General features: G+C 40.6%; 1 protein-coding gene across 1 annotated transcript in view; it reads right to left on the bottom strand.

Moving 5' to 3' along the window:
- The window catches only part of dennd6aa (DENN/MADD domain containing 6Aa), a 94,411-nt gene that overhangs the window by 52,216 nt on the left and 16,954 nt on the right, over window positions 1-25,241 (bottom strand). Inside the window, exons 4-5 of the mRNA XM_059649955.1 lie at window positions 4,367-4,479; window positions 1,182-1,262 (exon numbers count right to left, since the gene is read on the bottom strand). Coding sequence (XP_059505938.1) covers window positions 1,182-1,262; window positions 4,367-4,479 — 194 coding nt within the window. The remainder of the gene's footprint in view (window positions 1-1,181; window positions 1,263-4,366; window positions 4,480-25,241) is intronic.

Here is a 25,241-nt window from a genome sequence, read left to right as displayed (position 1 = left end):
ATGGCATGTGGAATTGACAGATGGTGCCTTTCTCACACAACTGCTGCCCTTGTCCTTCTAGGTGGTAATGGCAACAGATATTGAGAATGCTGACTAAGGAGCCTTGGTGAGGTGCGATTGAATTGTTGGACATGGTCATTGGTTGGCACTTGTGTGGTGTGAAGGTTGCATGTCACTCATCAACCCAAACCTGGAGTTTGTTTAATAGTTGGGGATCAGGTTTGAACAGTTAATTACATTTTCAGTCTGATCTCGATGAGCTAGCAGTATGCTAAACTGAAAATTCCAAATGTGATCTCAGTAAGGTTTGACACAAAATGAAGATTACTTTACATACAAAAACTACATAGGGTTTCCTTTGTTCTCACCTTCCATTCTAATCTATTTATTCAACAGATATTAAATCTGCCATTAAACTCCCCTCAGCTTGATATCTCCAATATACGTATCTTCTACTGTCACCTTCAGCAACATTCCCTTCTGTGATGTCCTGCTCCAAAACACCTTCTCAGCTTCCTAGCTTACCAGGCTGACCAATCTCTAGGCAAAAGAAAAGGGACATTGTGGAATGGAGGCAAACTTGTAGTGTCCAAAGAAGAGGTGGATGAAGTCAGCAAAGTGTACGTATGCAAACATTTACTACGCATGTGTGCGATTTGAACATCAAAAACACAACAGTGTTTCTAGCCTCAAAAAAAAACTAAGAAGGAAGTGGGGAAGCCACCATAAATACAGGATAGTCCCATAATTTAATGACAATTAGTCACCCTGCATGACGCCTTGCCATTGAAAACACAAGCTGGAAGAACTGAACACAGGATACATCTATCCATTTTGCCTTCTCCCCCCTCACTTTTACCTCGCATATTTTGCTTCTTTTACTTGTCCCAGTGCCATCACCATTAGCCTGCACCAACACCCTTTGGACATTCAACTTCTTCGACCCGGGGTGTTCTTACACTACCATCTACCTTCTCCCAGTGATCCACTTCTGTAAAATCTGCTATGTCCAACATTTTCCAGGTCTAGAGAAAATTCATTGACTCAAAACATTAACTGTTTCTCTTCCCACAGGTGTAGCTGGACCTGCTGAGTGTTTTTGAGCATTTTCTGTTTACATTTACATACGATTCAATTTGCGTTTATGAACTTAAGCAGCACAAATTGAGGAAAACACTTACCTTTTGAAAGTAGCCTCTTTTTAAAGTTTTATCACGCACTTGTCTAAAATAAACATAACCATAGTAATGGGCTGAATCTTTCTGTTAAAACAAAAAGATAACAAAACAAGATAAATAAATGCTTGAAAGAGTTTTATTTTTATTTTTGGAGATTATCTATTTCCCTTCTCCATCATTTACAGCCACTCACATTCTTGATCTGTGGGGTCAAACGAGAAGGCTTTTTGCAATGCTGCCCTCAGGGCAACATCCTTTGTTCCCCTCCCTTAGGGAGAAGCACTTTCCTTGAACAATAAATAGAGAAAAAGAGCAATCCATAGAGAAACATTTCAGTACTGCCAGATGGATCTCACAAATATTGACTTGGGTCAATCAAATAATTTGTAGAAAATTGCATTTGTGACTAAACTCATACTTCTCCGAGTTCTTATGTTCTTCTCAGTTATTCAAACTTCACATCCATTCAACTGTTCATAAGGTCATGCCTGATCTTCTACTTCACCACCACTGTTCTGAAAAACCCCATATGGCAAAAACTATTGATCTCTGTCTCAAACGTACTCAACGACTGGGTCCACAAATCCCACAAAGGGAGAGAATTCCAAGATTCACCACATTCCAACTGAAGAAATTCCTCCTCATCTCAGTCCTAAATGGCCTGCAACATATTCATCAGAATATATTTCCTGGTTTTGTACTCTGTAGCCAGAGGAAATCTGTTTGCTGCACCTACTGTCAAACTCCGAATCTCATTCTTCAAAGCTCTAGAGAATATAGATCCAAACTATTTGTTCTTTTCTCATAAGACATTCCCCTCCATCCCAGGAAATCGACTAGTGAACCTGTGTTACACTCCTTATACAACAAATACATCTTGCCTTAGGAAAGAGACCAGAACTTCATGCAAGTCTTTAAGTATAGTCTCACCAATGCTCTACGTGATTGAAAACATTATTCCTCAAGTAAAATTCCTATAGCTTGTCATAAAGGCCTACAAACCAGCTGCCTTCTTGATCGCTTTCTGTACTTGTATCGGCGTACATTTCCAAAAAAAAAAGGTAAACCTGGGAAAACTCCCAAAAATTCACCAACTGTGAACTCACATCTATGGTTTCACTAATCAGTGACTTTTATGCACTTCCCCATACAAAGTTTTTAAATCAAAATACCTAAAAAATGGCAATAATATTCTTTACAGTGACAATCCTCAATAACCTTCAGGAGTCTCACGTCTCACCTGCTTGGTCAATATGTTGTACAGGCTAAATCATCTTAGAGACTTCATACTAATTTATTTCACATATTCTTCAGTTTGCAAATCCAGACATAATGGAATAAATCATATTCAATATATTTAGCAAATTCTCTGCAACTGCTCTCATTTTGAGTGATATTTTTCACAAATAATGTGAAATGGGTTGAGTGGGTGGCCAGGCAGTCAAAACTGAAATGTATTGCAATAAATTGCAGGAGGACATGAATAAACTTGGAGAATTTGGAAAAATTGACAAATGAAGTTCAACCTAGATAAGTGCCAGGCAACAGATTTTGGCAGGAAGACTAGCCAGATGTGGGCCGAGGTGATATACAGGAACTAACTACTTAAAGTACAAATACAGCAATTACTAAACATTATACTACAGGTTAGCAGGGGATACAAGCTAGTGCTTGGTTTTCATCTTTCTATCTCCAAAAGGAAATACTTGTTAAGTAGGAAACTTATGTTAAACATGTAATGTGTGATGTGACTCATTTCAAAAATCAGGAACAACTTGCACAATCTTTTAAGATTTTCACAAGCAACGTGGTGAGATTCTTCCCAGCCAGTGGCAAGATTTCAACAGATGTGGGTTAATGCTTGTTGAAAAGATCTGTTTAGAGTACAATTCACCTCATTAATATTCAGCCATCCATCTTAACAATATCACTAAACAAGCCAGATGTTGGGCAAACTCAATAAAGGAAACCACAGCGAGCACCTGCAGAACCAGACACTAACATCTTGGTGCAGTTTCATGGGCATGACCATATGCCTTTTCCATAGACATTAGCATTAGACATATGCCAGTCGTCAAGAACACTCATGACACATCTCTGATCCACTTACAGGATTCTTCTGAACCTTAAGCTGCACCAGCAGATACTATGATAATGCTGCTGCAAAGACATGCAACCAGCTCATGGACTGGACCTGGCTCTTCTCTGGGCTCACTATTGTAACACTTACTCATTTTGAGCCAAGCTGGATGCTCCTTGTATTGCCATATCATTTTGCATTTTGCCACCAAGCCAGAAACATTAATCTCAGTTACAGCTGTCTGGTTGTGCCAATTAATGCAGAGCCAAATCCTGGCAGAGAGCCACAAGGCTTGTCATAGTTGTCAGCAGATCTCAATCAAGTCAAAGAGGTAGTCTTTGCTCAGGGGTTCCTGCCATGGGTCAGTTTCTCCAGTAATAGTCCAGGCCTTGCTCAAGGTGATCTGAGTCAGGATCCTCATAAAGAGCAAGGAGCTACATGATGAGCAGCACACTATCCTCTTGCCCCTTTCTGTCTTATTTTGGGCTATTATCCTCATGGAATAAACAGAGGCAGGTATTTTGGCAAATGAAAGTCAGTGAAACAACTATTACTGCTGTGATAATGGGAACTGCAGATGCTGTAGAATCCAAGTTAACAAAGGGTGGAGCTGGATGAACACAGCAGGCCAAGCAGCATCTCAGGAGCACAAAAGCTGACGTTTCGGGCCTAGACCCTTCATTAGAGAGGGGGATGGGGAGAGGGAATTGGAACAAATAGGGAGAGAGGGGGAGGCGGACCGAAGATGGAGCGAAAAGAAGATAGGTAGAGAGGAGAGTATAGGTGAGGAGGTCGGAAGGGGATAGGTCAGTCCAGGGAAGACGGACAGGTCAAGGAGGTGGGATGAGGTGGTAGGTAGGAAATGGAGGTGTGGCCTGAGGTGGGAGGAAGGGATGGGTGAGAGGAAGAACAGGTCAGAGAAGCGGAGACAGGCTGGGCTGGTTTTGGGATGCAGTGGGTTAGGGAATTCTTTAGTAAGATTTGCTAGAAAACAGGCATCATTATTATTGATAGTATTGTGTTGCTTATAATTGCTACTTATTTTTAAAATAATGAGTAAACAAGAGTCTTACAACTGCGTAACATGGTGATTAGAAACATTTCTAACCTTCAAATAAACAGGAGCATCTCTATCAAATTGGTCCAACAGGCAATCAAGGGAGTTCCTCCTATTGGATGACTGCCGAATTCTGAAACAAAATTGTGTGTCTCCAAGGCAACCTATTAAATAAATGAAAACAAAATTCTTATTATATTGGCTCATTTACAGTTTCTGCAAGAATTTTAAAAATTCATATCTCTAGTTATATTTGTACTGACACTTTTAAGAGTTAGCTCGCAACCATCCCTAAATCACCTCCAAGAAAAGTGTGTTCCGGTTTACTGCTGGATATACACACACATTCACATGTTCATACTTGATTTAAATGAGGTCATCCAGTGAATTGGATATTTTCTATCAACACTGATGTACTAAAACAAACTTCTACTTCTGTTGTTCTTTGTTAAGCATAACATCTTAGTGAAAGAAAATCATCCCCAAATTTGTTTCTTTATAAAGGCTGACGCAACAGGTTCTATTTTGAACAGAATCAAGAGTTGCTTGGCAGCAGCACTGCAGAGCTGGTCGGGTCCTAAAAGGCATTGCTGCTTGACTGGGCCTACAGCAGATGATGAAGGAACCAAGAGGGAAAAAAACATGCTTGACCTTATCCTCAACAGTCTGCCTACTGCAGATACATTAGTCTATGACATCATTAGCAACAGTGACCACTGCACAGTCCTCTGGAGACCAAGTCCAACCTTTACATTGGTAAAACTTTACAGCATGTCATGTGGCACTATTACCGCATGAAATGGGAAAAACCTTTAATAGAACTAGGAACTCAAGACTGGACATTCAAGAGACACTATGGGCCAACAAGAGCAGAAGTGTACTCCAGCCCAAGATGCAACCACATGTCCCAGCATATTTTCCACTCCATCACTACCATCAAGTCAGGAGGTCAACCTGCACGAAGGCATGCCAGGACCAGCACCAGGCATACCTAAAATGATATATCAACCTGTGAAGCTACCAAAAAGGTGTTACTTATGTTCCAACAGCACAAGCAGTAAAGTGATTGAGAGTACTAAATGATCCACTACAAATGGATCAGATCTAAGGTCTACAGTCCGGTACATCCAATTATCAATGATAGCGGGCAATTAAACAACTCACTGAAAGAGAAGGCACCATAAATATCTCCATCCTCAATAATGGGAGAACCCATCACATCAGTGCAAAACATAAGGCTGAAACATTCTGAATAATAATCAGGTCAGAAGATCTAAAATCAATCTTAGCCTCCTCCAGAGGTTCCCAGCATCACACGCAAGTTTTTAGCCAATTTGATTCACTGCATATAATATCAAAAAAAATGGTTTGTGGGGTTAGATAATCCAAAGGCTATGGTCATCACAATACTCCCGTAATAGTATTGAAGACTTGTACTCCAGAACTTGTCACACCCCTTGCCAAGCTGTTAGTTAAAACAAAGGCATCTATCTACCTGACAATTTAGACAATTCCCCCAAGTATCCTGCATACATTAAGCAGGACAAATCCAACCTGGCTAATTACCACTATTTTTGATCACCAATAAAGGTGATGAAAGGAGTCAACAACACTGCTATCAAGCAAAACCGGTTGACTGGCTCCCAGTTTGGGTTCTGCTATGGGCCACTCAGCTTCTAACCACAGTTCAGCCTTGTTTCAAACATGGACAAAAGGGCTGAATTCTAGACGCGAAGACAGAGTGACAGCCCATGATAGCAAGGTCACGTTTCACCAAGTGGTATCAAGGAGCCCCAGAAAAACTGGAGTTGATGGGCATCAGAAAAACTCTCCACTGGTTTGACAGGTTTAAGGCGAGAGGGCATAGACTTAAAAGGGACCTCTTGGGCAACTTTCTCAGAAAGGGTGATGCATATGCGGAACAAACTGCCAGAGGAAATAGTACAGGTAGGTACAATTACAACAACATTTAAAAGATATTCGGGCAGGTACAGAGATGGGAAAGGTTTAAAAAGATAATGGGCCAGACACAGGAAAATGATATTAATTCAGTTTAGAAAACCTGGTTGACACAGACAAGTTGGACTGGCCTGTTTCCTGGCTAGATGACTGTGACTCTGAGCCATACCCAGCATCTAGAAAAATGGCTGTGATTGCTCAAATTTAGTGAATTCCGGGCAATCTTCAGGGCAGTACCTGAAGCTCAACCATCTTCAGCTGCTTCAAATGAACTGTCTTCTCACCTTGTGAAGGAGGAGGACATGTTCAATACCATTTGCAACTCTTCAGACACTGAAACAGCCTATGTCCAAATGCAGGCAAGGCTTGGATAATATCCAGACTTAGACTGACAAATAGCAAATAACATTCACACCACAAATCCAGGCACAGGACATCTCCAATAAGGGTCAATCTAACCACTGCCCCTAGACATTCAAAAGGTGTTGCCATCAGTGAATCCACCACATTCAACATTCGGGAGGGTACCACTGACCAAAAATGGAAATGAACTGGACTGGCTAAATAAATAGTGGCTACAAACAGTAGGTCAGAGGTTTGGAATACTGCAGAAAGTAAGTCACCTCCTGACTCTCCAAATCCAAATAATTTTGAGCTTTCACAGAATCCTACAGCGTAGGATTAGGCCATTCAGTCCTACAGGTCCACACCGACTGTCTGATGGGCATCCCCACCCAGACCCATTCCCCTAATCCTACATTCCCCAAAGCTAATCCACCTAGCCAGCATATCTTTGGACTGTGCATTAGGACACCCAAAGGAAATCCATGCATGCACAGGGAGAATATGCCAACTCCACACTGTCTTAAGGGTGGAATTGTGCCTGGGTGCCTGGCGCCATGAGACAGCAGTGCTAACCATTCAGCCACTGTACCTTTTGTTTTATTCATCCAGGGGATGAGAGTGTCACTGACCAGGCAGCATTAATTGCTCATTCCTAATAGCCCAGAGGACAGTTAAGAGTCAACCGTATTGCTGTGGGTCTGGAGTCACATGTAGACCAGACCAGATAAGGATGGCAGCTTTCCTCCCTAAAGGATATTGGTGAAACAGATGGGTTTTTCCAAAAATGTATTTGCGGTCATCATTAGACTCTTTAATTCCAGATTTTTTTATTAATTTCAAGTTCAACCATCAGCTATGGCAGGATTTGAACGAAAGTTAATGCTGTACAGTGGGGACATGTGATCATCCGAGTGCCTTCAACTGTAAATACAGAGATCAAAAGAAATAGATTATTACACCAATCAACTTAAAGTATTTCTGCTCAAATTTAATGATGTTTCATAAATCTGACAGGGATTGTGAAGGTAGAACAACCAGTAATAAAAATCTTTTGCAAATACACCACTGCATTCACCATTTTAGCAATTTGAAAGTATTAAACAAAAAGAGTTCATTTCCATACTAAACTACGTGGGTCCATTTATAACTATTCAGAATGTTGTTCAATGTTAGTTCAAGTAGCATAAATCCCAATTTGATATAACAGTTTTTACATTTAAATTTGTGCACAATCATACAAATTGATGTATTTAAGTACTTCAATATTTTGAGCTCAAATTGCCACAAGTTAATGTAATATTTACTCAGTCAAATAACCAAATTCTTAAGCTATGAATCACAAACATGCTCAGGCAAAAAATTACAAGACCATTTTACTGAAAACATGATTTGGGCTTGCATTTTTTCAGTTTTCAGAATTTTTTAACATGCAGTAAATATCTATTTATCCACACAATTATTTTTAAACACCTTTTCTGCAAATGTGAATATAATGTACTCAAGTCATACTAACCAAGCACGTAACAGATTCAAGACAAATTGTCTGAACCTATGACAAATCTCAGCAGACAACAGCAAAATAGCTGTTGTTATTTGACACGTTAAAACTGAGGCCTGAATTAACAAGGTGCCCATTCAAATCCTAGTATGATAGCTGAAAAATTAAAAATTAAATAAGATTAAATTTAAAATAAAATTTAGTGAAGGAAGTCTGCCACATTTATCCAACTTGGTACATGCATCAAACCAGATCCACAGAATTGTGGTTGACTCTCAGCTGCCTTCTGAAATGCTAAGAAACACGTACCATATTCAAGGTACAGTTGACCATCACACACTCAACGTCAATTAGGAAGGGGCAATAAGTACTGGGAGGCAGTGAATGAAAGAAACAAAAAACAGACTGTGCAACCAGAAACTTTCCCTAGTTGGTCACAACAGTGACTTTAGTGACAAAAGAACTCTGCAAATGTATGCTGGATGCTAATGTCAAACTCCATCTTTTGGCTCGAATTACTGTTACACGAAGCTGGGAGATGATTGAAGGGAATAGAAATGCAGTAGTTTACTGTGATGAAGCAAGCAGCACAAGGGATAAGCAGTTTGGGTTAAACAGAACAGACACTGACACATGAACAAAAAACCGAGAGAACTGCAGATGCTGGAAATCAGAAACAAAAACAAACTGCTGAAAAAAAAAACTCAGCAGTTCTGGCAGAGTCTGTGGAGAAACATCAGAGTTAACATTTTGGGTCCAGTGACCCTTCTTCAGACTTGGGCTTGGAGGATATACAGTTGAGTGCAGAGTGAACGTAATTAAAAGGGAATACGGGACAGAGCTGGTAAAATAAGGTGATACTGCATCTTTTCCTAAAGAAGATTCCCCTCTGTAATAGTGATAATGGGAACTGCAGATGCTGGAGATTCCAACATAACAAAGTGTGATAATAAAGTGTGAAGCTGGATGAACACAGCAGGCCAAGCAGCATCTCAGGAGCACAAAAGCTGACGTTTCGGGCCTAGACCCTTCAGAGAGAGAGGGGGATGGGGAGAGGGTTCTGGAATAAATAGGGAGAGAGGGGAACGCGGACCGAAGATGGAGAGAAAAGAAGATAGGTGGAGAGGACAGTATAGGTGGGGAGGTAGGGAGGGGATAGGTCAGTCCAGGGAAGACGGACAGGTCAAGGAGGTGGGATGAGGTTAGTAGGTGGATGGAGGCGCGGCTTGGGGTGGGAGGAAGGGATGGGTGAGAGGAAGAACAGGTTAGGGAGGCAGGGACAGGCTGGGCTGATTTTGGGATGTGGTGGGGGAAGGGGAGATTTTGAAGCTGGTGAAGTCCACATTGATACCATTGGGCTGCAGGGTTCCCAAGCGGAATATGAGTTGCTGTTCCTGCAACCTTCGGGTGGCATCATTGTGGCACTGCAGGAGGCCCATGATGGACATGTCATTTAAAGAATGGGAGGGGGAGTTGAAATGGTTCGCGACTATTTATTCCAGTTCCCTCTCCCCATCCCCCTCTCTGAAGAAGGGTCTAGGCCCGAAACATCAGCTTTTGCGCTCCTGAGATGCTGCTTGGCCTGCTGTGTTCATCCAGCCTCACACTTTATTATCCCCTCTGTAATAAACAGGAGCTTCGACCATGTCTATCCCATTCCCTGCATCTTTGCTCTGCTGCTCAGAACTACAACAGCGTTCCCCTCACCGGTCACGACAAAATGTTTTGGTCACTTTGCACTACACAAAATGCTCAGTCCACTTCAGATTACTCAGGAATGGTAGGTCATCTGAACGAGCTGTTTCTCACTAATACTTCTCACTAATAATTTCAATCCAGTTTGCAAGATGGTACACCTACGTGTACTAGAAGCTATACATGTTATGCAGAGTCCTGTTCTTTGCAGGCAGTAAAAATACGTGCATGCATTCTGCCTTTTTCAGCTCAGCAAAATAGGTGACAGCCACTCTCTGGCTCATTTCTCAGGCAATGTCATGACCAAAATTAACCTGCCTGCTTTAAAATATAAACAAAGCTCTCTTGTTAACTGTTGGTAATCACCTGCCTGATTTATTCTGCACACCAACTAATCAGACTAATAAAACATAAATGTTTTTTGTTTCTCTTTACATGGGTGTTTCTTATAAATTGTCATATCGAGTGCAGATGAAAAGCTCCAAAAAATTTTTTTTCCAGCAATACTCAAGTTCTGAGCTACTAAACAACTATTTAATTACATATTGTTGTGCATTGTCTGCTCTTCTCATTGTGAGAGTCAATAAAATATTTTTGGATAGCCAAGTGACTTGTGGATGATCTATAAAAACCCTTTCAGGTTGCTTTGCATGCAATTCAGAGAAGGGGGCCTTCCCCTAATCTCAGCTTCAACCTTATCAGTCTCCACATTCAAAAGATTGTTTTGTTATTCCTACCACTTCTAATTGATCTGGCCACAAAACACATCATTCTCTACTCTTTCACCATTTCAAAGACATCATTCTCTCTTAAAGGCCCCAATCCACTCATCCATGACTCTGAACACTCCTCTGCCTTCCAAATGTATTTCCCCACACAAGTGCATAAGGTGCATCGCCTGCACTTTTACCTTCTCACTTGCCATATCCAGGGCTCCTCATTTTCCTTCCACATGAAGGAATGATTTACATGCACTTTTTTCAATTGTTCATACTCTACTCACAACTCATGGTACAGTTTCCTTAAAATTGAACTGAGCCAAACACAAATTGGGGAATTTGATTGCGAAGTCTTTGGCATGAGAGCATCACTCTACATTCACTCAAACTTCTGCCTTTGCCCTGGTGTACAGTTCCAGTCAAGTTCAATGGAAGCTTGTGGAATAGCAAAAGTCAACTTTCAATTATACATTTTGCTGTTGTCTAGACTCAACATCAAATTCAACAATTTCAAATCACAACCACTGCTCCCGTTTCCACCCCCCCCCCAAAACAGTAAGTGCCAGTAATGATTTGTTTTTGCCATTTGCAGGAACTCTTGATCCATCTTTTGGTCTTGGGCAAGTAAAACTAAAGCATGTCCCTTTTGCCTTGCACTGCACTTTGTGTCATTAAACGACTATTGCCTCTGCACCCAATTGCACGGCTACTATTTTCTTCTCTCCTTCCCACCTCATTTTCCCTGACTCTGTGCTCGATTAATAGTGGTTACAACCATAACACTAACCAGTATTGAGAAAAGGTAAACCACCTGAAATGTTAATAGTTTCTCTGTTCATATGAAGCTGCTTTTGCCAAGTCTTTCCAATGTTCTTACTTTTATATTTTCCTCTTTGTTTCATTCTTCCCTTCCTCCCCCCTCCTACGCTGCTTCCCTCACCCCTACTCCAGCCATTTTCTGCCATAGTTTATTAGTTCATCCAAAACTGACTCCTGTTGGAACTGATTTTTGTGCTCAATTTTGGGGTTGAACAAATGAAATGGAGTATTACACAAAACTGAGCAAACCACAGGGTTAGGCCATTATTTTACCTTCAGTTTGTTGCCTCAAAAAGATATGTAAACAACTCTTCACTGGGGACATGATCTTGAATGCAATTGTGTAAGCTTCTTAGATATTCAGTTTTAAGTGAATCGCTGTGAAGTTAGACAGAAGTGTAAGACTTATTCCTCACCTAACGGAAAAGTAACGAATGGGTCTTAACCAAATGCTCAGAATATACAACATTATTTTGGCACATAGATTTTTCACTAGAATGCTCCTGCATTCCATTTTCTATGTAGATAGTATCATTGTAATTGCATTTGACCCTGCACTTAATCTGGAATTATTAGGTCTGTCAAGAATTGAGGAATATCATTCTTAACAATTATAACAAAGAAAATGGGTTTGAGAGATACACAGCAATGTTAAAATGAGCTCTGAACTGAAGTCTGCATTGGAAGCAGTAATGCCTGCTGGCTTAACCTCAATTACAATAATGAAATGTTGTAACAAAGTTCTCATTAGCACTCAAATCTTACAACGCTTTTCAGTCCTGCATTTGTTTACACAGTGAAAGAAAGGCACAATTGTCTAAAGCTTAGTTTATTGACAAAATGCAGTTAGTCTGCAAAGGAATTAGTCAATGCTATAATAATACATGCAAACAAATTAAGTAGTAACTTTAAATCTGTACGTTGCTGTGAACGAAGTAGCTACAGCATTTTTGGAAAAATAAATTTCCTTTGCTACTGTTCCAAATAATAAAACATTGACTTACATGGAAAATACTTAATGCCATTCTAAGTAGCAATGGCAATATGCTTGGCACAACAATGAGATCAAAATATTTTTCAATGCTCCAAAGCTCAATTCAACAACAAAAGAAAAAAGTCTTCTAACACCAATTCCATCAATCAAGTACCATGCCAATCCTATATCAGAACCACAAGGAATATAACTTAGATATGTTACCAAATCATTGTTATTTAAATAAAGTTTCCATTTATCTTGTTTGACTGTTTGTCCTTTTAAATTAGGAACAAAAGTATGTGTGAAGAGAAATCAGAGTTAATGTTTTAGGTCCTTTCCTCAAGGGAGTATCACCAGACCCAAAACGTTAACTGATTTCTGTTCACGGATGCTACCAAATGTGCTGAGCAATTTCCATTTTTGTTTCCGATTCACAACATCCACTTTTTTGTGGTTATTGTTCTATTAAGTTAAATTGTCCATAATTCCCACCAAATCTATATCACCTCTGATGGCTGGGATGTCAGGAAGATGCTTCCATTGGTAAGACAGTCTAGGACCCAAGGGCACAGCCTTAGAGTAAAGGGAAGACCTTTTAGAACGGAGAAGGAGAAAGATCTTCAGCCAGAGAGAACTGGTGAACCTATGGAATTCACTGCCACAGAAGGCTGTGGAGGCCAGATCTTTGAGTACGTTTAAGAACAAGATAGATAGGTTCTTGATTATCAAGGGGATCAAGAGTTATGGGGAGAAAGTAGGAGAATGGGGTTGAGAAACTGATCAGCCGTGATTTAATGGCAGAGCAGACTCGGTAGGCTGAATAGCCTAATTTCTGCACCGATATCATATGACTGGTTAACATTTTCCCTTCATATTTTCGCAAACAGCTTTCCTTTGGGCAGGATCTTTTCTTTTTCCATCCAGAGTTTCATTATTGGTGCGGATACAATTTCATTCTTGGTATTTTCTTTACTATCACCGTAACATTTTGATTGCATTGTATTGTCTTCCACAGACACAGATGCCACACAACTTCATCTCTCTGTCTTCTTGTTTATAAACAACCACCAACAACACACTGATCCCATTCGTGTACAGAATTAAAGTGAAGTAAAAATCAATCCCAAAAAAATGTCATTTACAACAAAGGAGGATAACATTCAACTCATCGAATCCATGCTAGCCTCCAGCAGAGCAATCCAGACAGTCCCACTCTCCCAAATTGGTCCCCATAGCCCTGCAAGTTTACTTCCTTCAAATGTCCACCAAATTTCCTTTTAAAATTGATTGCTTCAACTTGCACAGTTCTCCTGGGCAGTGAGTTCCACCACTCTAAGGAGAATAATGTCAGCCTTTTCAACCTAACCTCGTAATTAAACCAACCCAATCCCTGGAACAATTCTGGTGAATCTTTTCTGCACCCTTTAAAAGGAGCTCCACACTATTACTAAAGCATGATGGGGAGAACTGGAAGAATATTATAACAGGCCTAACCAGAGTTTTCTAACAGTTCAGCATATCTCCCTTGTGTTTGCTAAGCGTTGTCTTAAGATGTCCCACCACTACAAAGAGCAAGCATGTGCATTTCCAGGTCCTTCTGTTCCTGTACACTCTTACAAACAGGCCATTAAAGCTATATTTCATCAGCCTCTCTCTGGCAAAGTGGTTCACTTCACACTTGGCTATATTAAACCCCATCTGTCACTTCTCTGTCCATTCTGCTGGCCTATACATTCCAATTTATATTATACTCACTGGTGGGTAGTCCTCCAAGTCTGGGATCATCAAATTTTGAAAACTCATTCTGTATTCTAAAATCCAAGGAATTTTTATATAGCAACAACAGCTTTTGTTGTAGCACTGACCCTTAAAAAACACCACTGCCCTTTGTTTAGCACACTGAAGGGTGAAGGGCAATCACCTCTCAGGACTCAATGCTATTTTATTCCACTGGACACTGGCCTTGCCATTCCATAAGCCTCAATTCTGTTCTATCAGCTTTCTATACGATAATTTTTCCAAATATTTTCATAAAATCCAGTTAAAAGCATCATCACATTCCCTTTTTCAACATTCTATATTTCAATTTGAATTCAAATTCAATTAGATTACATAGGCAATATCTGCTGTAGTGATTGGAACAATGTCAGTCAGGTGAACCTCATGGGATGAGTTCCCAGATTGGGGCTATTAACCTGGCCCAATCGGGGAGTCCCGGCTGACAGAAATAAACAGAAGTATCAGGGGTTCTACTCACTCCAAGAGCTAGCCGGGTAAGTGTCATGTATAATGCCTGCATAAATAAAGGGTGACTTGGTGAGAGGATACTTGCCTTCATTGAGTTATTTCAGTAGTGACGGGGGAAAAACATACCCCAAAGAGATTCGCTCGTAACAGTCATCTTTCAATTGGGTTAAGCATTTCTGGCATCTTGCTGCTATTTGGGAAGCTTGACTCATTGGATCCTGCCGTCAAATACTGGGCCCAGTATGTAGAAGGAATATTTTATTTCTTCTGGGAAAATTATATTGGGGCAGTCGAAAAGCCACAAGTAATTTTCCTGACAAGAAAAAAAATGATAGAACTGCAGATGCTGTAAATCAGGAACAAAAACAAAGTTGCTGAAAAGATTCAGCCAGTCTGGCAGCATCTGTGAAGGAAAGAAAAGAGTTACCGTTTTGGATCTGATGGCCCTTTCCCAGAACTGTTAACAAAACATGAACTCTGTTTTTTCCCCTTCACAGATGCTGCCAGACTGGCTGAAATTTTCTGGACACCATGTGACCTGTAGCTTTTTGGGATATTCAGAACTTAAATTTTCCCCAGAGGTACCAGATACTAAAAGCTTTCAAGAGTTGACAGATTTAGTTGAGCATATTCGAGCCCAAGCCTCTAACTCAGACACTAAATGGTTTTATCCTTCTAAAAGGTCTACGCCTGAAACGTCAGCCTTCCTGCTCCTCTGATGCTGATTGGCCTGTTGTGTTCATCCAGCTCTACACCTTGTTATCTCAAATGGTTTTACCCAGTAGCTTGAGAACCAGGAGAAGTCCATAATCAAGATTGTTGATCAAGTTAAGACGATTGGAAGAGGCATATGATTTTGGTTTAACCCTAAGTGAGATGCTGAGAGACTCTGGGATGTGGGATTAATGATGCAACCAAACAAAAGCACTTCTTAACTGAACGCCAGCTGGGCTTCACTAGAGGCACTACAGATGACTTTGTCATGGAAAAATGCAGCAATTGGAGCTTATGAGTTGCAGGATGTTGATCGAAGCAGACTCCTTGGCATGCCATCTGAGCTTGGGGATTAACACTCAAGTGAAGGCTATTATATGGCCTCACTCAGGACATATCTTCAACAAAGGGACTCTAGGTCAGCCCACAGTAAAACCCCAAAACAAAGCCAAGCCTTGGCCAAACGGTTAAAGCTTTCCCAAGGATCTGGGCCGTTAGGCCATTGCAGTTGCTGCCAGTATGTGGACTCAAGACTGTAAGAGAGTCTCGGAAGGCCTGAACTGAGTCAGAGAACCCATAGACCAGTATCCTGGAGAGTGCACACCCTGAAAAGTCCATCTAAAGTTGGTTTGGAACAATTTCATTGGTTCTGATTTGGATGTTGCTAAGCAACCAAAATAAACACCTGGTTAAACCAGTTCTAATGAAGGTACCACCCCAGATGTATCAGTGATTGCCGAGCCAGTTTTTAACAAAATTCAGATTGCAGTCCGACTCTTAAGTCTGCCCAAGACCTTGGCCAGGCTGAGAACCCCCAAAGCCTAAGGGTAAACTTCAGTTCCGGTCTGTACAAGAAGCAGCTTGATCAGTTACCACTGATTATGGTAACAGGCTTGGGCCCAGGTTTAATGGGATGAAATTGGCTCAACATTTTTCAATTAGAAAATGGCCACTGAACAGAGTCTTAATTAAATAACTGGACATTTTTCAGGGAGGTATACGGACTATCAAAGGGTCCACAGGCATCTTACATGTTGACCAAGAAGCAATTCCATAATTCTGCAAGGCTCACCCAGTGCTTTTTGCCTTAAGTGCAAAAGTAGAGGCATAAATCAGAAGGGTGGAAAGCAAAGGGATCATCAAACCAGTGCAGTTTGTAGAATTGGCAGTACCAGTCGTACTGATTGTGAAGCCCAACGGTTTGGTGTGTCTCTGTGGGGGTTTCAAACTATTTCTTGTAGTTGGGTAAAAACCAAATCCCTCACATAGAGGACTTATACACAAAATTGGTGGTTGCCGTGGAGGTGGTGGGGGCAGTAGTGCGAGAAACTCCGGGTCTTCTTTTTTTTTTAAGGGCAGAGCGTAGATATTCCCCTTCCTTGTCCACCTTCCACACAGACCCATTCTCTCCAGGACACCCTGTTCCACTTTTCCTTCATTTCCCACAGCACTCCCCACCAACTGGCCCCACCCATAGGACCACAGTACCTTCCCCTGCAACAGCCAAAAGGTGTAACGCCTGCCCATTTATCCCCTCCCTCCCTAGTATCCAAGGGCCCATACATACTTTCCAGGTGAAGGAGCACTTTATCTGCACTTCCCACAATCTAGTCTACTGCATTAGCTGCTCACAATGTTGAATCCTCTACATCAGGGAAACAAAATGTCGACTGGGTGGCCACTTTGCAGAATATCCACACCCTGCCCGCAAAAAAGACCCTGAGCTTTCAGTTGCCTGGCACTTGAACACACCACCTTATTGCTTGGCCAACATCTGTCTCAGGCTTGCCGCAGTGTTCCAGTGAAAGTCAGCACAAGCACCTCATTTTCCACTTGGGGACACTGCAGCCTTCTGGGCTCAGTTCAATAATTTTAGAGCCTGAGCTCCCCCATGTCCTAGCCCCATACCCCTTACACTACCAGGCCTTATTAATCAAATAGCTAGTCATTACACACTACGTATTGTTAGCCACTAACAGTCTCCATTAACAGCTCACCAGTCTCCCAGCCAGATCGCTATCCACTCCCTTGTCTGTCCAACTGTTCTCTTTGGGCTATATCCCTACTTATCATTTACTCCTTAACCCCACCCCCAACCCCAACGCTATCTCTGCGTATAAACAGACATTTTCTTATCTACCATCAGTTCTGAGGAAAGCTCACTGGGCCTGAAACATTAATTCTGATTTCTCTTCAGGGACGCTGGACTACCAGGACTTCATGAAGACCTTTGACAAGATACCACACCAGAGGCTGAGTGAGATAAGGGCCCACCCATTGTGTTAGGAGCAAGGTGCTAGCATGGATAGAAGATTGGCTGTCTGGCAGAAGGCAGAGAGTGGGGTTAAAAAGGTCTTTCTCAGGATGGCAGCTAGTGACAAGTGACGTTCCACAAGGGTCAGTGTAGGGACCACAACTTTTCACTTTATACATTAATGATCTAGATAATGGAACGAAGGGCATTATGGCTAAGTATGCACAAGATACAAAGATAGGTAGAGGGACAGGTAATATTAACACGGCGGGAAGGTTGCAGAAGGAACTGGGCAGGTTAGGTGAGTGGGCAAAGAATTGGCAGATGGCATAAGGTCATGCATGTGTTAAGAAGAATAGAGGCATAGACTATTTTTGAAATGGAGAGAAAATTCAGAAGCCTGAAATGCAGAGAGACATGGGAAGTCTAGTCCAGGATTCTCTCAAGGTAAACTTGCAGGCTGAGTCAGTAGTCAGGAAGGCAAATGCAATGTTGGCATTTATTTTGACAGGACTTGAATATAAAAGCAGGGATGCACTACTGAGGCTCTATAAGGCTCTGGTCAGGCCACATTTGGAGGACTGTGTGCAGTTTTGGGCCCCATATCTCAGGAAGGACGTACTGGCCCTGCAGTGGGTTCAGAGGAAGTTCATGAGAATGGTCTCAGGAATGAAAAGCTTAACATATGAGGTACGCTTGAGGATTCTGGGTCGATATTCATTTGCGTTTAGAAGGATATGGAGAGATCGAAATGAAACGTACAGAATACTGGATGGTCTCGACAGTTGTGGACAGACTGGATGTTGGGAAGAGGTTTCTATTGGTAGGACAGACTAGGACATAAGGGGACAGCCTTAGAGTAAAGGGAAGACCTTTTCTAAAAGGGATAAGGAGAAACTTCTTCAGCCAGAGTGTGCTGAACCTATGAAATTCACTGCCACTGAAGGTTGCAGAAGCCAAGTTATTGAGTACATTTTAAGACATAGATACTTAGGTTCTTCATTGTCAATGGGATGAAGGGTTACAGGGAGAAAACAAGAGAATAGGGCTGAGAAACCGATCCATGGTAGATGCTGGTCTTTCATGCATATTTTGTGAATAACTAGTCTCTTCAACACTTTGAGAAGCTTCATCTTGGAGATGAGAATTTTGAAAACATAGATTTTTAAGCTTTGGGCGAGTCACTTGCAAAGCGTGCATAAATCTCAGATAACATCTGTCTTGACACAGCCATTCTGGGGTGGGCTGAATGGCCTAATTTCTGCTCCTATGTCTTTTGGTCTTATGCTGCCAGACTAATTCTGCTTTTCCAGCATCTTCTGTTTTTGATTATGATTTATAGAATCCACAGTTCTTTTTAAATTTGTAAATAAAGTGTGACTAGGTGACGGGACACTGGCCTTGTGAACTTATTTTATCTAACTTTAACAAATCCATGCTGGCTCTCCTCAGTAAACTCAAACCTCCCCATTTACAGTGCTGTCTGAATTGAATGGTTGTTTATTCACAAAGATCTGTCCACAAACCTTTCCATCTTTCTGTCTGAAGAGTCACAGAGGTTACAGTTAATGAAGAGCACAAGTAAATAATTAAGCATTCTAATGTTATAGTCCACCATGAAATGAGTAGCAATTCTGTTTATACATTGTATTCAGTAGTACTGGCTTCATTCAAAACTCTGTCCACAGCCCAGCAGATTTCAGAAGCTGAGAAGTCATGCAATGCATGGATTGGAAGGGAATATTTCTGCTTCCAATGCAAAATAAAAATCAAAATTGCAACAAAAATGATTTTCAAAAACGCAAACAAACAACTATGGCAGTAGCCTACTGACAGATGTATTATGGTTTATTGAGTTGCTTAATCTGCATTCAATTCTTTAGTCTGTCAGTTTAAATTACAAGCAATAAAAATGAAAAACCTACCTACTGTCATTAAAAAGACAAAATTTGCCTGCCCCCATTGTGAAACCTTGCCAAATTCTACATGGGCTGTTAAGTGAAATTTTTTTTCCCCCCTGAGAAAATAAAAACAAGTACAATCAGATCCATCCATTAACAGAATCACAGACAGAAGATGTCAATATAATTAAAATAATATTAAACCAATTAAAAACAGTGAAAACTGAGATAGTATGTTCAATCCACTATGAATTCATGGCTTGCGTTTACTAGTCATGTAATGAAGTCATTAAACTAGTCATTTTGAAAAAAATGTAACATATTCTATCTTCTGAGTAATGTTAATAGAAAGGCAGAGGATCATACTATTTCTAAAATAAGACTCATAAAGCCGACACAAAAATAAAAATCCTCCTCTTTCCAACAGATCCAGATACATAATTTCCTTTCTCCCATTAACCGGATTTCTCTTTCCGCCACAGTATTTCTATGCCTGAGTGTATTAGTCGTGGATTTCTGCCCATTCAATATTTTGTTCTGTCCCATTTTGACTGTTAGGTTGAGCTTCTGAATGTTAACAGTACCTCATAGATTGGAGGCTCATTACATAGGAGAAAGCTACCCTAACTGTCCAGGAGGGTCAGAGATCCAGTACAGAATCTGTTGGGTCTTTTGAGCATCTTGTGTAATTATTTCAAACACAGTATGAAGTATACTACGTGGAGCAAGATTGAAGTTGGAAGGTCTCCAAACTTTTGGGGAAATTTGAGATTTTAATTCCAATGAACCAGTTAATTTTTTTTATGATGATGATTCTAGACTTGGATTTGTCTCTACTACATAGATTGGGGGTTGCAACTGGTTGAAATTCTGAATTGCGTTTATCACACAAATGGGAAAATTAATTTTCTAAAATTACCACAGTTCCACATCAGATTGCATTCAGCTGTGGTCTACAACCTGTAACTTTCACTTGTATTTTAAATGGACCCGAAACCAAATAAACTTAAATAATTCATTTCTTTCTTATGTATATTGATTAAAAAAATGGATTTTCATTCCAAAATTAAGTTTTTCATTTTGCTTTTCAGATTTTAATAATTTGCTTCCAACCTTACCTGCTTTGAAACAACTTTCTTATTCTTCAGTAGTCAGCATCACCAAGGAAACACTTTCAAATCACGATTTCCCATTTATAAAATAAAACTGTAGTATTTAAGCCCGTCAAGACAAATCAATTTAACTCGTCAATTTTGCATACACGTGACTGCTTGAAAAGTCCTTAAGTATTTACTTTCTCAAACCTTTTCAGATCAAAACATTAGTTTCCTTAAGTTTACTGCTACAAAGATGACGTTTTTAAGCTGGCTAAATTAAGGACAAGAGTCCCGAAATACAAGGTGAAGCGCACGTGGGTATACGATTCATTCTGAAATCGCCTAACCACAGGTCTGTATAATGTGGCTGTTAAAGATTAAAGTGATGCACGGGCTTTTTTGCTGGAAAATAAAGGTGTATGGTGGTCACATTAGGAGACAATACCAATGGCATCTATGTTTGCTGCAGTTAGATTTCTAATCTTCACAGTCTTTGGAAGGCATTGAGAATGTCAAGTTGGAAACAGATACGTTTTGGAGTGTCCAGTTACTTCCAATATGGAATAAAGATGGACTAATCGCCATCTAAATTAGGAATCAAGACTGGGGTGGTTCAGAGATAGTGAGGAAGTTCTCGCTGGGAAAAGAAAGTAACGTCCAGGGAGCTAAGAATCACATTAGACTGATTCTGGTAGGATGGAGTGTCTATTTAAGGACATTGGAAAGAACATTTTCACTGGGGTACTTTATAATTATGTTAAAGGCAAAGTTTTCTTTTGCAATTTAAAATGCAAGTGGGCACAATTATAGTGCATCGTCAACAGTGCTTTTGGTTTATTGGAAAAAAGTATTAAAATGCTAACAAATCTTATCACATTATCCTTTCCACTATTAACTAGAAGTTTGAACTGTCTTCTGAAAGTTAATGGCCTCTGTGGGGATTGTAACATAATCAATTGAGTAGTTTAACCTGAACACGTTTTTGCAGTTGGGGGTTCTGAAGTTCAGTTTGTAGAAATAAACAACCTTGCTGCCATAAATGGACAATCCAGGAGCAAGGGACCTCGAAAGGCATCACTTTGAAGTATCAGAGCATGCAAGCCTCTACACTGCATCAAGGTGTAGAGTCGAGTGACAACTGCTTGCCTAACACTAACTTCCAGAAGGTTCTAATTGAATCACCCTGGATGGGGGCCACGCCAGAATGGGCATGTCAAAACAAATGTTACCATGAGATTTATTACGCTTTGTACATGACTCACCCAAAGCTTAAAAATCCATACATTATCAAAATTCTTGGCTCCAAAGTGAAGCTTCCCAAAAAAGTGCTGAAGAAACTAGTTATTCACAAAACATGCATGAAGGGCCAGCATGTACCTTTTACTGTCCATCATTGGCCTCTACCTTTAAGCTATTCTGGTGGACAATGGCCAGTAATTTATTCTTTATTATCCCAATATCAAGCAGAAGGCATGGTTTGTGTATAGTGCAACGGGAATAGAATATAGTTGTAGAGATGTTTTGCCTGGTGTTATTTTAAGAAAGGATGTCAATATGTGAGAAGTAGTTCAGAGAAAGTTCACTCATCTGATAATTGGAATGAGTGGATGGGGTGGAGATAGGCCTGAATCTTTTGGAGTTTAGAAGAATGGGAGATGATATTAGTGAAAAATATAAGATTTTGAGCGGACTTAAAGTGATGCAAAAGAGAAAGATTATTCTGTTTGTAGGAGAGACTAGAACAAGCAAACACAATTTTAACATAAAGGGTCAGGCATTTTAAGAGAAACCAGGAGGATTTCAATAAAAAATTTCAGGATTTTGAACATTCTTCCTCAAAGTGCTGTTGGTGATTAGCGAATACATTTAAAAGAGAGATAGATTCTTGACAAACAAGGGGCTCAATGGGTGGATGGCTGGGGGAGGAATGTGAGTCGAGGCCACAATCAGATCAGCCATGATCTTATTCAATGGTAAAACACCCTAGGGAGGCTAACTGGCCTATTCACACTCCTAATGTATATGTTTGTGCCTACTGGCCTTGACCAAACTCAGTTCTTGTTCCAGACAACATTTGTACAATTGCACTTTTGATTTCACCAAAACATATGCAGTGCACAAAGGTTCTGTCACTTTGAGGAGAAATTTACTTTCTCTCAAGCTAATACTCAAAATATTGTACAGTAGTTATCAAGATACTGCTCTGAGATGGTGGGGCAAAATGGGGTACGTTTCAAAATGATAATATAAAATGAGTACCCAAAATAAAATGCGATTATGTTACTACTCAGAATCCCAAAAAGGAGTAAACAATTTACATGGTCATATAGATAGCCAACGAGGATATGGCATTATAGGTAGAAAATACATGGAACAATTAAAATGGATGAAAATCAAAAAAATTTAACAATAAAACAACTTGTAACTAAATAGCACTTGCAAAATAGAAATGGTATCGTTATAAATCAGACAACAAATGCATGGCATAAAAAAAGTGGAGGGATAGCAGAAATAATGAAGTAAGCCTTTGGAATTACTTCATTCCAAAGTATGGAATGAAGTAATTCCAAAGGCTTACTTGCCTTCAATGAGGTGGTGATGAGGCAGGCAAGTTTAAGAAGGAGATTCCAGAACATGGGGCCTGAACAGTTAAAGGTTGTCAATGACATGACTACAGGAAGAAAAGAACAGTTGCACAAGAGACCAAAATCAGAGGAGTTTATATATTTGAAGGAGTTTTAGGACTAGAGGACATTATAAAAGATATGGACAGACAAACCAAAAGCAATTTTAATAAAAGGCTGCAAATTTTAAATTGGTGTGTACGACTGTGAATTAATGTAGATGAGTAAAGAAAGGGGTAACAGGTGAGCAAGATTTAATGTGGAATAAGACTGAGTATTGGATGAATGCCCTTTGGGAGTCTTAATGACTACGACCGAATTTAAATAGATGAGTCAATGTGACAGAAACATAGACGAACGTTTCAGCAACCAATGCACTGAGATAGGAGCACAGGATGGCAATATTATTGTTACTTAATTCCCTTGCTTGAGTTTCCTATTGAGTGACTCTTTATCCTGTGAATTTCCTTAACATTTCAGGTCTACTTCTCTTCTCTGCATTGTCTCCCCAGAAATTATTCTATTTTCACAGCTTCTCCTTCAACCTGGCCATCTCTTATGTCCTCAATACATCTCCCATAATCAATACCACTAACCTATTCCTTGTATACTTCACTACCTACATCTGTTTGTCATCTTGCAATACTAATTCCTTCCACACATCTTTAGGGAAAAACTCACCCCTCAAATCACATCAAAACTGCAATTTGTACTTTCTTAACAATACTAGCCTTTGCTCTCCATTTCCATAGAGTCCCTACAGTGTGAAACAGGCCCAACAAGTCCACACTGAGCCTCAGAGCATCCCACCCAGACCCAACCCCCTATACCCACCTAATCTACACCTCCCTGAACACTACAGGCAATTTAGCATGGCCAATCCACCTAACCTGCACATCTTTGGACTGTGGGAGGAAACCCACGCAGACATGAGGAGAATGTGCAAACTCCACAAAAACAGTTGCCCGAGGCCAGAATTGACCCCGGGTCCCTGGTGCTGAGACAGCATTGCTAACCACTGTGCCACCATGCCGCCCCTATTTTCTACGGTTTAGTTAACCGTCTCTAGTTTTGATGTCCATGTCACTAGAAATACTCTCCTGATGAATGCTACGGCAGAAGTGGGTGTATCATAGTTATCCTCCTTGGCATGGCTCCATTTTCATTCTTTCCACTTTGAAGGACTTTAGAATTAAACATGATGCACAATTGGTTTAGCCTTGCTTCACCAATCTTACCTGCACCAAATCAGAGCGACATCACCTTCCTGTCCTTTGCAAAAAACACTCTATATTCCATTTCTTTAGATTAGATTCCCTAAAGTGTGGAAACAGGCCCTTCGGCCCAACAAGTCCACACCGCCCCTTGAAGCATCCCACCCAGACCCATCCCCCTATAACCCACACACCCCTGAACACTACAGACAATTTAGCATGGCCAATCCTCCTAGCCTGCACATCTTTGGACTGTGGGAAGAAACCCGAGCACCCAGAGGAAACCCACGCAGACACGGGGAGAAAGTGCGAACTCCGCACAGACGGTTACCCGAGGCTGGAATCGAACCTGGGTCCCTGGCACTGTGAGGTTGCAGTGCTAACCACTGAGCCACCGTGCCGCCCAATTATTCATTACTTTCCTCAGACCCATCTCTTCTTACGCTCCAACCCCATCAACAAGTACAAGGAGCTCATAGACATGTCTTATCAATGAGGTTGCGCTATCCATTAGAGCTCTGAATGTGGATTACAACCTAGTTTCTCTTTTGTGTCTTCACTGATTCCATATCTTGTGCTTCTCGAAACCATGATCCAATGATCTTTTCCCTTCTTAGTTCCTTGCTAACTGAAAGTGTAATTATTTTTCCTGTCCACAAGTAATATCTCTCCCCTTTTTCCATGAAACATTCTAAAGCCCTTCTGTAGTCCCAAACTTTCCTTTTTTGCTTAAATCCTGAGCCAACACAAGTAAATGCTATTTGAATTTATCCAGGTTTAGGTGTGTCAAAGCACTGAAGTAACTAGCAAAAATAACAAAACAACATATTTGGTGTCTAAAAGAAGCAGCATATTATTGTGACT

This window comes from Stegostoma tigrinum, chromosome 11, assembly GCF_030684315.1.
Source record: "Stegostoma tigrinum isolate sSteTig4 chromosome 11, sSteTig4.hap1, whole genome shotgun sequence".
Taxonomy (NCBI): domain Eukaryota; kingdom Metazoa; phylum Chordata; class Chondrichthyes; order Orectolobiformes; family Stegostomatidae; genus Stegostoma; species Stegostoma tigrinum.
The sequence above is the reverse complement of the archived record's forward strand: the minus strand, read 5'-3'. Positions and strand labels throughout refer to the sequence as shown.